General features: G+C 37.9%; 1 protein-coding gene across 3 annotated transcripts in view; it reads right to left on the bottom strand.

Annotated features, from left to right (window-relative positions):
• plekhg5a (pleckstrin homology domain containing, family G (with RhoGef domain) member 5a) overlaps window positions 1-5,167 on the bottom strand; it is a gene marked incomplete at its 3' end in the record, with an annotated part of 41,987 nt that extends 36,820 nt beyond the window's left edge. The window contains exon 1 of one of the 3 annotated variants that reach the window (XM_082155104.1): window positions 4,852-5,167. In XM_082155104.1, the coding sequence (XP_082011230.1) occupies window positions 4,852-4,906 (55 nt within the window). In that variant the 5' untranslated portion in view covers window positions 4,907-5,167. Of the gene's footprint in view, window positions 1-1,460; window positions 2,070-4,851 lie in introns of those variants that run through there. The other 2 variants (XM_082155103.1, XM_082155102.1) reach the window with 2 other exon arrangements.
• Window positions 5,168-14,502: the final 9,335 nt, after the last annotated feature.

Genomic DNA, 14,502 nt, shown 5'->3' with positions numbered 1-14,502 from the left:
AAAAAATCACAAGCTTTAAAATAAATCTAAAGATTTGGGTAAACAGAAAAAAAAACATTTGCTTGCCTGTATGGACAAAGAGGGATAGAGTGAGTGATTAGTCAAAATATTTCCAGAGGCAAAGGTCATTCAAAGTGAGTCCAAATAGGGGCATTAGCACACAGATTAAGGATAGTATATGGACAAACTAAAACTCACTCTCCCCCTGCACTTTGCTGTCACAGTCTTAAACCTTCTGACTACTTAGTGGAAACCAAACATGTGGTTCTCCACACAAAGACAAAACAAAGGTTTCAAAAAAGAAAGAAGCCATTTTGTTGGACAAGACCTGCTGTAAGTGTAAAGGCATAGATTTACACACACACACACACACACACACACACACACACACACACACACACACACGCTGCTCGCACCCACGGGTTTTCATGTTTTAAGGGGACATTGCATAATGATTTTTATACTATACAAACTGTATATTCTATCCTCTAACCCTAAACCTACCCATCACAGAAACCTTTCTGCATTTCTCAATAAAAAAAAAAATTTAAAAAAAATTAAAACTCTTAGTATGATTTATTCACTGCTTTCCTCATTGGGATTTTGGATATTGCCATCTTTGTGGGGACATTTTTATCCCCATAATGTAGGGTTTACCAGGACCACACATACACACACACACACACACAGACACACACATAGACACACACACACAGACACACACACAAATAATAAATACAATTGAATAAAACTAACATTATTTATTTAATGTCTTGTCTTGCAAAGCCTGTATGACTCACTTTTTTTCCATGGAACACAAAATGAGTTTGTTTATCCTTTAGCTGAATGTCCTTTATTGTTTCTCTTTCCCAATGAACGTATAAGGTGACCACAGATTTTCTAGGCCAGATTTGCAGCAAATAACTAAAGTCTCAGCCTATCCCTCACATAAAACTATTATATTTAGGAAGATTTGGAAAATTGTGCATGTGTTGTTTGGACTACTTTTATGATGCATTTAAGATGTTTGTTCATTTCAAAGCTTGATAGTCCATGGTCTTCATCCCCGTTTATTATTTTGGAAAATATCTTAATTTGTAACAAAAAAATAATAATTCCACAGAAGAAAGAAAGTCATGCATGTTTGGGAATGACATGAGGGTGAGTAAATTATGACAACATTTTCATTTTTTGGGTGAACTATAGGCCCTCTGAGAAAAAACTGCAATCTTGTACCAGTCATTCAATAAAAAAAGTACTTAGTTGTAAGAAGAAACATGGCATGAGAAATTTGGCATAACACGGAGCATATCCATCTTCAATTTTATATAATTTCTTCAAAATTACAAACAAAAAACTTTTAAAACACAATTTTGCAATTTACCTTTAGGGTAAAAAATAAATAATGATTCAACCAAACTGTCTCACACCATTCAATGGTGTCAATTAAAATCTCTTACCACAAGACTTCTGGGTAATGTCCATGAGGGAGGTCCAGGTGTACTTCTCCACTCCCAACTCACTCTGTGTACATGGCAGAGTTTCCAGTTCATAAGACCCATGCCGTCGCCAATAGAACATCGTGCCTCACAATCCAAGCACAACCGATAAATCTAACGCCACATCTCACTTGTTAACACGGAGGAGATTGAGATGAAGTTCTTCACTCCTTGAACCAAACATCAGTCTTTAGATGAGTACTTCTCATCATGTTTCCCCAAATTAGAGAATGTACTAAAACTTGAGTGGCTTCTCTTGTGGAGAAAAGTTCTCAGAATACTGGATTTCTCTAAAGTTTCCAGGCAGGGTGCTTTGGACTTTGTGAGCCAGTATGTGAAGGGGGAAAAAGAGGGGGGCTTGACCCACACAGCACGCCAGACAAGCGGTGCATTCATCCACATGTGAAGTGCATGCTGGGATGTGAGGGAGACTTGGACCTGTGACTTTTCAGAATGGCAAGAGATACAAAGCTGCCTTTTGAGATGTCCACCTACTTGTAGCCCACAAACTCCATGCATCTCAAAGTTACAGTATCATATAGAGCAATGAAGCAGAAATCATAGTTTACAGACTCTCAAGCCAGAGTCAATGATATAGAGCAAGTAATGGAGGACAATAACCTCTCAAAAGCAGGTTTAGAAAGTTGAAAATGAGAAAGGGTTAAGATAAAGATTAAAAGAATAGCTGCAAGAGTTGGCGAGTGCCCTCCAGAACCCCCACAATTTCTAATTTTGCTCTGACAAATTAGAGAGTAGCATGGGAGAGTCTTAGCTGTTGGGATCCAACATTTCCAACCATATGGTAGTGATTTGGAGCAGTGTGACGTGCAGGGGTTAGTTTTAATGACCAGGCTTCCAGTGGCAGTCAAGCCAATACGCCGCAGTCTCAGACTCTGTGAGCTTAATCATTCGCTGGGACATGTACAAACAACAAAGCTCTTTGCATCTTCACATTTCTCTCTGCAAGCTAGTGTACGACAATGTCTTTTATAAGTACAGCTTATTTCATCAGGCTGTTTTTACATTCAATATTACGTTCGAACTTTATTGTTGAGACATCATAGCATTCTTGTTTCTGCTGTACGTTGCTCTGTAGTTGTTGCTTGACTATTCAAATAGCTCGTCTGGTGCACTGTTGTGCTCACTCACGATTCTGAGTACATAAAAGACTTTAAATAAAGACTAGGACTGTTAATCAATAACGGAGTAATCATTAATTAATCAGGTTAATCACATATAATCTCACTGATAAAAGCAACCAAATGAAGATAATTCAAGATTACAATGTGGCAGACGAAAGCATGACTACAAAACATGTCTTTAGAAATACATTGTTCAATTGCATTTAATCGGATACAAATAAATAAAACAGTCTAGAAGTCAGTATGAGTGTCTATTCACATGAGTGTCTATTATTTAACACTAACTTGTTAAATAAATAAAAATATATATAATTTATAGTCTTTAAAAGACATATAATAATAAAAAAATTATGCGATCTCCATCTACGATGGTGCATTAGCACCCCTAGCGAGATTGTAATATACAAGTAATATTAATTTGTTTAAATGCTAATGATCATCACATACCACACCCAAATTTTGTCTGCAGCATTGCATTTGGCTGGTCATCATGCTATCTTCAGCTCATAATACTCAGCGTGTAAAACATATGTTACCACCAGAATGTTGGCCACACATGAAAGAACACTGTGGTGTGACAGCTACAGTCAATTATAATAACTAGGCTAATCCCCTGATCTGTGATTCTCCTGACAATGTTTATCTTTGTTTAAAACACTAGCATTAGGACAGTCATGCATGCACGTGGCGAACTATCTGAAACCAGTAATGGGCTTGGTTTGGAGGCTAGATGGCAAATTAGTCAGCCAAGTGACAGTTCCCAAATAGCCTAGACAGTTCCATGCAACGGCTCCTATTCAAAATCAGGTAAACAGGTCTCTGTTTCTGGTATTCTTCATCATAAATTCAAATACTTAGACTATATTTGACATTATTTTAAGAAATACTACTCAATTGCTTCACTGATAAACTGTGAGCTTCATAAAAGCCCCATTTGTTAGTTTGAAGTTTGAATTTAATAACTATGGCCCTGGACCTCACAGACAGAACATAAAAGGTATTTCCTTTGGTTGGCAGAGTCACTTTGTTTCCACTGTCAAACAAATTTTTTATAAGGATTTCAAACTATTTATATTGCCGAAAAGAATATAAAAATTAATGATCTTGTGGTCAATCTTGCTGGGAAAAAAATTAATTAGTTGCACACTATGTGAGTTCCATTGGCTAGCAAGGGTTGTTATAGGGGAATGTAAATACATTTGTTTAAATGGACATAAGACATTTCATGTAAACAACTGAAAGGAAATCTATAGAGAAAAACACAGGAGGGAAATTAATTGTACATTTAAAATGTAATAATATAAATACTGGCCCTCTAATTATAATAGTCAATATCTATGAATTGGAACCACTTCATGTAAAATCAGCTGATATAACTTTTATCTGGAAAAAAAAATCTACCTAAATGCAATCTGCCCTTGCAGCTGTTAAAAAGGAGCTGTTGGCTGTATACAGATTAAATCACAGACATTTCCTCATGATAAGCCTTTGGAGAAGTAAACCACAGAGCCTTCTGCCTACCTGTCACAACGTAAGCACAATTTAACCTAATCTAATTGTGAGGAATGAAAAAAAGTCATAAACAAGAGTGGCATAAAATCTTGATTTAAATAGCCAAAAAGGACATAATCCTGTACAGACAGACATTATTACGAATAAAACCAAGTTCAGTCTATTTTCAGGAATCAAAAACACAGTACAGAATCAGTTAGTCAAAAGTGGCTGACTAGTCTAGGGTCAGAATGTACAGAAATCACTCCGATATCACACCTGCAGCCTAAGAGAAAACTAGTCTAAGTTACCACCCTTACCTGGTTAATACCCAAGTTAAAATAAAGGAATGCTTATTCCCAAACTTGTGAAAATAGTGTTTGTCTAATAACTCATTGTGAAAATACAAAAACCACATACGCACGATAAATATATCAAATCTCAACTGGCTTACAAGACGAATAGTTTTATGATACGTTCTTGGTGATTTTGAAGCTTGACATCCTCAGTCATCATTCATTTTCATTAAATGAAAAGTGACTGGGACATGAAATGACGACAGAATTCCGGATGAACGATCCCTTTAAGACATCCTCAAAACTTATCACGTCAGCACGCTGTTTTAGCACTAGTTTTCATCATTTCCACAAATATGCCCAATATACAGGTACACCTCACATTATTGCAGCCGGTAACACATAAGACAAAATGCCACTTACCAAGTAGCAAACGAAGTCCAAGCCAGCTCTTGGGTGGCGAACCGTATCGATGCATTATGTGCTGTTAACCATGTGGGTTAATTCCCAAATCCGACGTATTCATCTGTTGTTCTCAGAGATGAGACATCCGCTGCTAAGTGTCAGCAGTAGAGCAGACATGAGCTCTGACGCGCTGTTGGCAATCCTCCAAAAACAAAGTCACTTGAACTAAGTTTGATATTACTGACATCTATATATGATATACAACGAATAATGGTGGTTCCCAATAGGCTACTGCAAGCTATTACGTTTCTTTAAAATATCTTATCTCTTATCTGTATGCTTGAGTAACGTCCAAAGCGCTTCACCTTCCGTGTGCTGAAGAGACACAGAATGACCTGTTGACTGTGCCGTTGACGCACGAAGTTTTTGTCTCCTTTCTGGCCTCAAGGTTTACTGAAACTTATTGAATTGCGTTGTAAGAACATGGCATATCCACAAGTCAACATGACATTTTTTTTTTTTAGCACGCACAGCTTTGTGTCATGTTAAAAAAAGCAGACATGTTATTCCATAAAAGCACTGTTGTCTCCTCCGTTTCCTATTGTTACTACCTCCAACTTCATTGTGTCTTACCTACTTTACACGCAGGCGTTTCCCCAACCTCCCTTCCCCATCTTCTCTTTCAGCAATCTGACATTTCATTTTACCTTTCAGACCGGATATTTAACGGCAAAATGCTACATTTATTCTGCTGTCCAACAATTGACACCTAGATCTATTCAATTTACTGCCGCTCATTTCTGCATTGACACGTGACTTTCTCAAACTGTACTGTTCTTATTTTTATTTTATTTTTTAAATATATATATATTTTTTTTTTAAACAGACTGTTTTTTTCTTTTTAATGAACAGTCTCATGTTTGAGTGTGGCTATTTTTAATTTTCCATTTATACATTCTTAGTAGATAAGGTGCTTCATAGAACATTTTAGGGTTTCCCATCATGTGATCATTTGATAGATTTAGTTTAAATAATACATTTTGTTTTTGTTCATTTTTATTTGTATACAATTTTATGAATTAAACAGCTCGTGAACATACTTTATCAATTGAAAAAACTGAAATAACCAGTTAATCAATTGGGCCCTAATTTAACTATTCTAAGCGAATGGTCTAAAGTCAACGGCGCAAGTGCGCTTAGACATGAATCCGAATCTACTTTTGCTAACTTAACAACGGGGAAAACGCTGTTGCGCTCGCGCCATGGCGGATTGCTATTTACAATGGTGGAATTTGCAAGCGGAAAGACTGAACGCTTCTCCAGAGAGGAAACGGATCTGCTCGTGCGCGAGGTTTAAGCGCGCAAGCAGACCATCTATGGGACAAGCCGGATTCCACCATATCTTTATGTACACAATAATAATCTTTTACATTGTAATCCTTTTATTTGTAATATTTGTAATGTTTGTGGTGCTGCTGTGCGTCCCTGTGTGTTTAATAAGCAGAGTGTACGCGCATTGTGCACCCGGCTATGGGCTCATATTACTAATGCGCCCTTTAAATAACAAAAAAAATATTGCGCCATTGAGTTTAGACCAGATTTTTGTTGGTCTATTTCAGTTGCCTCAAAATAAAAACGCACCAACAATGCGCCTGAACACACCTTGTTTTCAGGCCAGCACGCCCATTGGTGCACCAATGGGCGCAAATGCATTTGCTATTTAAACAACATGGCGCAGGACGTGAAAATGATAACTGCGTCAGGCTGAAACTAGCTAAAAACACTTACGTCCTTATGCATTTGTTAACATACATCATAATTAGCTGTTAAATATGTTTTCAATTCTCATCATCAATATATCATCATCATTTTCCAAAAGTGACTCAACTGATTTAGAGTCGCCAAAAAATGGAAGTTGCAATAGTCAATTCTTCCCTATTGTGACGTATCTACAAGTGAGCTTCTCGAACAAGAAAAAAATTTGCCCTTATACAGTAAACAGCGTCAGAGAAGAGAAGAGAAGAGAAGAGAAGAGAAGAGAAGAGAAGAGAAGAGAAGAGAAGAGAAGAGAAGAGAAGAGAAGAGAAGAGAAGAGAAGAGAAAAAAACAAGAATAGTCCATTTTGATTTCATGGTGACTTTAAAATAATGAGGCACTCTCTTGCCAACCTACCCCCATGCCTTTTCATCTCTTTTCAGTACAAGCAAACCTGTTCATGGCTTGCCAAGCTGTCCATATGTGGAGTATTAACCATCTGAAGCTCTCTCTCCCCCTCCCCTACATTAAACACCTTGTGCATAAACCACACTTACTCTCTTCTGCAAAACAGACGATTCTGCCTTAATCTTCTGAGCTAATACTCACCATCACTACTATTTGGGTTCTATATAGCTGTTCCTGACACAGCACGTCTGGAGAAACGATCTTATTCTGTCACTGTGTGCAAAAAAACTCATGGTGTTATCCATCACATTTGAGACTTATTTGTCCTTGCTAGTGAATCATGTGTCTGGAATGTGGACATGATGTTCCCAACTGCTGAGTTGAGCAGGATTGGTGCCCTGAGCTGGTGAGCTAAATGGTAGACCTGGATGATCTATACCTGGGTTGTTTTGGATCAGATCCCATCAACGTGTAAGATCGCTCTTATCAGGTGTGACAAATCCCTAATCCATTCAGGTTGACAACAATGCTTTTGTAAACCTGCAGGTCTGTCAGACATTTTAGGGAAGGGTAAATCTGTGGTTTGTTGTTTCTTATCCCACACCTGACCATGGTCTATAAAACAGATTAAAAGAGATTACCTCATCTTTGATCAAATGTGCACAAAAAAATACACCGGCTGTCCTTTCTGCCAAAGAAAACATGCATATGGTCTCACTACCCTCATACAGAGTAATAAATCAATACATTAATGATGGTCTAAATTATATACTCATCATTACCATCCTCACATACTGTATGCAGTCCATTGAAAATTATCACTGGCTTTTGTGAGCTGAGCATATGTGTCTGCTCAGACTCATGGCTAACTGTCTCTACAGGCTTTTCTTAAGCTGATTAGCAGCTCGGCAGATTAATTCATTAGTTTGGAAAAATAATGAATTTAGGCCATTGTGTCAGTGGACTGGGACCAAATTTAGTTCTATTTTTCTTCAGACTATAACACATCTATCTGCTATCTTTTTAAAATGAAAACATGCATATGTTCCAAAAGTAATAGTAAATATTTACATTGAGATACATTTTTTTTTATATAATGAAATTATAAGAAAGAATGATAATCGAATTGAATATTGAATATTTTATATAAAACAATGTCATGTTGGGGGCAATTGTAACAGTGGAAAAAAAATCATATTAACCCTCAATTCCCCAAATAAGAGTGAACCTCAAAGTAGTCATATAATTTCTTAATACTTAAATTAGTAGTTAATATTACTGAATAGTTCATGTCAAAAAAATTCTGTGCGGAAAATGTTGGCATACCCCACATGGCCTTTTCACCTGTTGACAGCTGAATATGCTCCCTAAGGTCAACAGAGTGTTTTCCCATCTTCAGGTGAAAGATGTCCCTGAATGTACAGAGATGGTCTGAGAACAGACCTGTCGTTGTTTATGTATAAATGTCCTGAGTGTTTTGTTTGCACTTCCTTGCCTGTCAGAGCCGGGCTTCTTCTGGCACTTTACATTCCATACTTTAGCCCGAAGACTTCACAAAGTTTGCTGCTTTGGTTTCTTGTCAAAGTTTGTATGACAGATGCATTTCCTCTGTGACTATTGTTACATTGTTGGTTTATTCAGCTTGCCTATGAGTTTGCTGTTCTAGATGTAAAAATAAAATAGTTTAATATGCAACATTTCTGTCAGTTTTTTTTCTTTTCTTCAGAAAGCCATCAGAGGTTAATTTTTTGTCAGGAATAAATTAAGAACTTAAAGTGTGTAAATAATCAAACAAAAATAGTTTTAAAATTAGTTAAAATCGGAGCGGTTTGTGACTCAAATTTATGCGTTTCAAAAGCAACATTATCAAAGTTGCAATAAATCTGCAGCTTTCAGGTACAGGTCAGTGCTCTTTAAGTTGTTATGTTCATTATTATTGTAATGTTATGTGCTTGAGACATGAGGTAGTTTAACGCTGTCTCTTGTGACTCTTTTGTTTGCTCCCTGCTGTTAGAATTGTTGAATTATTCCAAATAAATAGATTGAGATTCACAAACAAATGTAAAGAGTTTCACAAAAATGTATAAAACTCACAAATAAATAAAATGAGATTTGCAAAAAATATATAGATATTTACAAATGTTTTTTAAGTCACAAACACAACTCTGCCTGGCATTTAATTGTGAACCGCTTTCTGTGCATTTGTAAATCGCTGGACGCATTTGTGAATAGCTTCTTGTGCATTTGGAAATCCCCTCACGCATCTGTGGATTTTGAAACACTTCTAGCGTCAACATGCAGACAAATCCACAAATAAGTGGACTCCACCCACCGTTTACTCAAGCCAATCAGATAACGGCCACATAGAGCTGACCAATCGTAGCACATTCTCGCTACAACCAATCACGTTAGGATCTACAATAAGGCTAGTCTTGCCCTCAAATAACTTTGCTCATTCATTTGCATTGGCTCAAATAGGAAGTGTACGGCTAAGGCCCATACAATTGCTTCAGTAAAATATGTTTAAAATTTGTATTTCGTTAGAGTTATGGATTTCGTTAGACACAAGCCAAAACACATTTTTATGAGAATTTGAAAATGCTTTGAATGTGCTTTTAAGGAGGCGTGGCTTTGGAGACGCTCTGAAGGGCGGGTGAGATCTTATCAGGGGGCCAATGTTTCGGAAAACATTGACGCTTCCCCGGGCGCCGCCATTGATTAGCAGACCCCCACCTGCTGTTAGCATTCCATTGACTCCCATTCATTTTGGCGTCACTTTGACAGCGAATAACTTTACATCTGAGGCGTTTAAAGACTCCATTTGTCCATTATTTATTTCTAAAGAAACACAAAAATGTACAAAAGGCTCCATTACCATGTATCTTACGTTATGGCCCCATAGATGCAGTTTTTGTAAAAATAGGCTAACGATTGCGTCATAACCACGTGACTCTCTGTCGCACAGTAGAGAAATTACCGTATGGACAGGGGGAGAAGCTCGCGCGCAATCGGGGGGACGTGGAGGCAAAATGACAAAATAATTAATCAGAATACTTAGCAAAAGTGTCTCCTGCTCCTAGCTCATGGACACCTCCTACTCACACTCCCCGTCTCTGCAAGTTTCGGAAGGGAATGATTCAGATTTCTCTTGGCACAGCTACTAGAAGACAGACGGGTTGCTCACATCACATCTACGTCGTCAAGCTCAGTTTGAGTCTGCGCAGTACGGTCAGCCATCAGGAAGTGAGTGCTTCTAATTGACTTCACTTTTCTCCGTTGAAACCTATGTGGTCGCTGTGTCTAGTTTATATACTGTCTATGTATCTTATACGATTGCTCCGAAATTGCCTACCCTATACCGTCGATATGAAGCAGAAGTTGCAATCGTCTTCTTTTCCCTGTTGTGGCGTTAAATGGCAGGAATTTATTGGATCGTTGTTATTTGCTAATTGCTGCAATCTCATGTGAGTGACAGTTTGCTGGAGGGGAAAGGTTATTTTCCCGCCCTTGTGGGTGCACATGTCATCACCAGGGATGTTTAGGGGATCTTTAGTTGCAAGATGTAAGGGAAGTGTTTTCTTGATTAAAGATCATGATTCAAGATCATGAAAGCATGTGAATTCTTAAAAAAGCTTATGTGCACAGATAAATAATTTATAATAAATACTGTGCATTGAGCCTACATAAAAATAAGAGTTGTTCATTTTGATTTCATGGTGACTAAAAAACTTCAGAAATGTAGTGTGTTATAACTTAAGTCCCCCTGTCACAATTGCCCCCGGTCTCCCCTACTGTATTCATCTCAACTGTTCATTTATCTTGAAGGTTAAATTTAGATGCTTGAAATTGGAACTGTCAGCAGCATAAAGCCAAAGTCTGCAGTCAGAGAGAGTAAAGAGAAAAAGAGAAAGACTGCCTGAGGTCTTGATCAGATGGTTCTTAATCAGTTTCTTTCCACCACTCCCCTGTCTTTCCCTTCCTTCAGTTTATTTCTTTAGTTTCCCATGCCTCATGTCTACAGTGAGTTTTATCCTTTCACTACTATGTTTCCTCCATATCCACCTCTGACCACCCCATGAATAAGATATGACTATGCAAGATGTGGATACTATTGCATAGTTATTGCAAAATCTATTCTGCAAAATACACAAAATATGAGTGCATGCTTATTGGGCTAAAATACTAAAAGCGTAAAACTACTAAAAAATTATAATAATGAGATACACACGGCAGAGCTTTTTGAATGTGTATAGCTTATTGAACGACAATTCTGTGGAGTTCTTTGGATACGGATTCCATGAAGGCCTGGCTATGACTGAAGCAAAAACTTGTTTTGGTTTCCCATGTACTTTTATCGCTCTGTCTGGTTTTGGTACTCATGCATTTACTTCCCCCTGGTGGTAAAACCTAGTAAATACAGGACTTTGACAGACTGTAAAAGTGATTCTGCTATCACATGAAATCAAGGGACTGAAATTCTGAGTCACCTGGGTCTTCTTTACGCTTTGTCTCTGCTGCTTTTCCTGGTGACAGGAGTGGTTAACACTTGGATGTGAGAGTGAGTGTGCTGCTAGATATTCCTCTGGGCTCGCGCTGTCAGATTTCATTCCCTCAGGCACAAATATACTGAGTTCAGTGTATCCAGCCTGCAGGCTATCATCAACAAAGAAAGCACAGTGGATTTGAAGTTAGCCGGTTGCAGCTGCATTGCAGGTTCATATTTATATGGAGGGGGGTTGGTTTAGGACCGTCAAAACCTAAAATCACCTGCATTAGGGGGACCAGCCAAAAAAAAACGTCTTTATGAACAGTTTTAATGAAAATAAATGGGAAAGGTTTGCATGACAGTTAGGGTTTTATAGTTATGGATCATGTGACCATGTAATACGCATGACGTCATCGTTTTCACAAATTCACATTTTTGTTACATGGAGACGGTAAAGGCATCGTTTTCAAAACCTTGCACTTTGAAACTTATTTTCAAAAGCTTGCGTTTTCAGGCCCCCAAAACGCTGTTGTCGTGTAAATGAACGGCCAAAGTGCATAAAACGTTTTCTGTTTTCAGTTTGAAAGCAGTGCCATGTAAACATACCCGGCCTAAGGGCCCTATCATACACCCAGCACAATGCGGTGCCAGGCGCAACACAAGTGTTTTTTTGCTAGTTCAAACGTGGTGTGATCGGGCGCATTGTTGGTGCGTTGCTATTTTGAGGCAACTGAAATAGACTGCGCCATTGACCAACAAAAACCTGGTCTAAAGTCACTGGCGCAGTATTTTTTTTGTTGTTATTTAAAGGGAACATTATTAATATGCGCCTATAGGTGAGTCCACAATGCGCGTACACTCTGCTAATTACACACACAGGGACGCGCAGCAGCACACAAACTAGCCAAATATTAAAAATAAAAGGATTACAATGTAAAAGATTAATATTGTGTACATAAAGATATGGTGGAATCCGGCTTGTCCTGTAGATGGTCTGCTTGCGCGCTTTAACCTCGCGAGCAGATCCGTTTCCTCTCTGGAGATGCTTTCAGTCTTTCCGCTTGCAAATTCCGCTATGTAAATAGCGAATTCGCCAATGGCACGAGCGCAACTGGATTTTAAAGGGAATGGGAGATGAGACTCTGATTGGTTTATTGCACGTTATGCCCCAAACACACCCATTAATCATTAAGAGAATAGGGACAACACTTTTAGTGTCGGTCGCACCAACCATTTTCCCCGTTGTTAAATTAGCAGAAGTGGATTTGGACACGCCCTAAGTGCACTTGCGCCGTGTGCTTAAGACCATGCTCTTAGATCGTTAAAATAGGGCCCTAAGTGTTTAATGTCACTTTTGACTTTTTGGCATCTAATTTTTAAAAATGTATCGTCAATGGTAGATATATATCAATCGATATATTATGCTCATTTGTGTTGGTTACTGAACTAAAAGTATTGTTTATATGTAATTAAACTATACAGTAGCATCATACTGTACATTTTTTTTTGCTGTGACAAGCAGCTTAGTGACTATTATGAGCCTCCCACTTATTTGAAATTGTTTTGTGTGAATTCCATGTATTCTAGTTAATACTGCACATGTAAAGCATACATGTGCTACCCACCCACACTCACACAAATGGTACACACAGTTACTCCTCGCTTTAAGGTTTGAAAATCTGCTGTACGTTAATTTTAGCATAACACTCTGTCCACTCTCCATATGTTATATCACTTCACAGCAATAAACCTTATCTTGATAATTTCTCGAGCCATTATAAACTATTTTAAGCTTCATCCGTGACCTCTTTCTACATACCACCCATTCTAATTAACATTTAAAATAACCTCTAAGCCCGATGGCTACATTTTCCCCACGTGCTTCCTGATCAGGTTCGACATTGTATAGAGATAAAGCCTAGACAGAGCGCACCACAGACACAAATCAATTTCCAATCCTCCCACATTGAAAACACTTTATAGATTACCACACTGGCACAGGTCTTTTTTAGGCTGACCCTCGCTCATTACAAAGCTAACTATTGGATTTTGCCTCATTAAGACAGGGCCACATGCCAGAGTGCCCCCACCTGAGGTCAGCAGCTTCTTATCTCTCCTTAGACAGTTAGAGGAACTAAAATAACAATGGTGAACTCCCTCACAGTTACAGTAGCCCTGCAGAAACCTCCTACCTACATTGAAACTCTTTATGTATTTTTAGTCGCAGTATATGCTGTTGAGAAGCTAAATGACCCTTCTGGAATGATCTAGAATCAAGCATTCCACTCACGTCCTCACGCAGAAGTCTCAAAGTGAATAAATGGATGATGGTCTCTAAAGATCTTCTAAGGTGCCTACAGGAGCTCCATCACTCACAGTTCTCATTTCGGTACCCCCTGCAGACTGATTGCATTACAGCAGAGCTCTCATCCATCGCAATAAAAGGGAATAATGAATGCCGGATTCCATAGCGCGGGTGTTATGACATATCCGTGAGGGCTTTTTTTATTTTTCTTTGTTCAGGGTTAAGTTAATGTTCTAAAAGAAAGTAAACATTAAAAAGAGGCATTGATCTAGATTTTCTGTCTGATACAAGGGTCTCAAATGGTCTGGGTTTTGTTCATGACTAACTAGCTTTAGTAATCTAACTAACTTCTTGGAAACAAGCTCCAAATAAATTTATTTAAAGGTGAAGTCTCTAGGGTCACCAAAATTGAATTTTCAATTACATATCTGCCAGTGTTCAAAAACAATCAATTTACCCTATAACTCAACCTACTAATTTCAGCGCAATCAATGGTTTACTAATAGCTCTCTCTGTAAATGAATCAGGGATATGAGAAAGTATTAAAACATAAAAAAAAAAAAAAAAAAAATAAACCTTTACTAAACATTTTTAGATTAATTTACAATAAAAATATTACATACAGAATCTGGGAACATGAGAAAGATTCATGAACTCACAAAATCAATGTATAAAATTTTAAGAGTCTGTGTCCAAAACAAAAATTGACAGCTTT

The sequence above is a fragment of the Leuciscus leuciscus genome, assembly GCF_965113295.1.
Source record: "Leuciscus leuciscus genome assembly, chromosome: 23".
Taxonomy (NCBI): Eukaryota; Metazoa; Chordata; class Actinopteri; order Cypriniformes; family Leuciscidae; genus Leuciscus; species Leuciscus leuciscus.
Note: the sequence above shows the minus strand (reverse complement) of the source record. Positions and strands in the feature narration are given on the sequence as shown.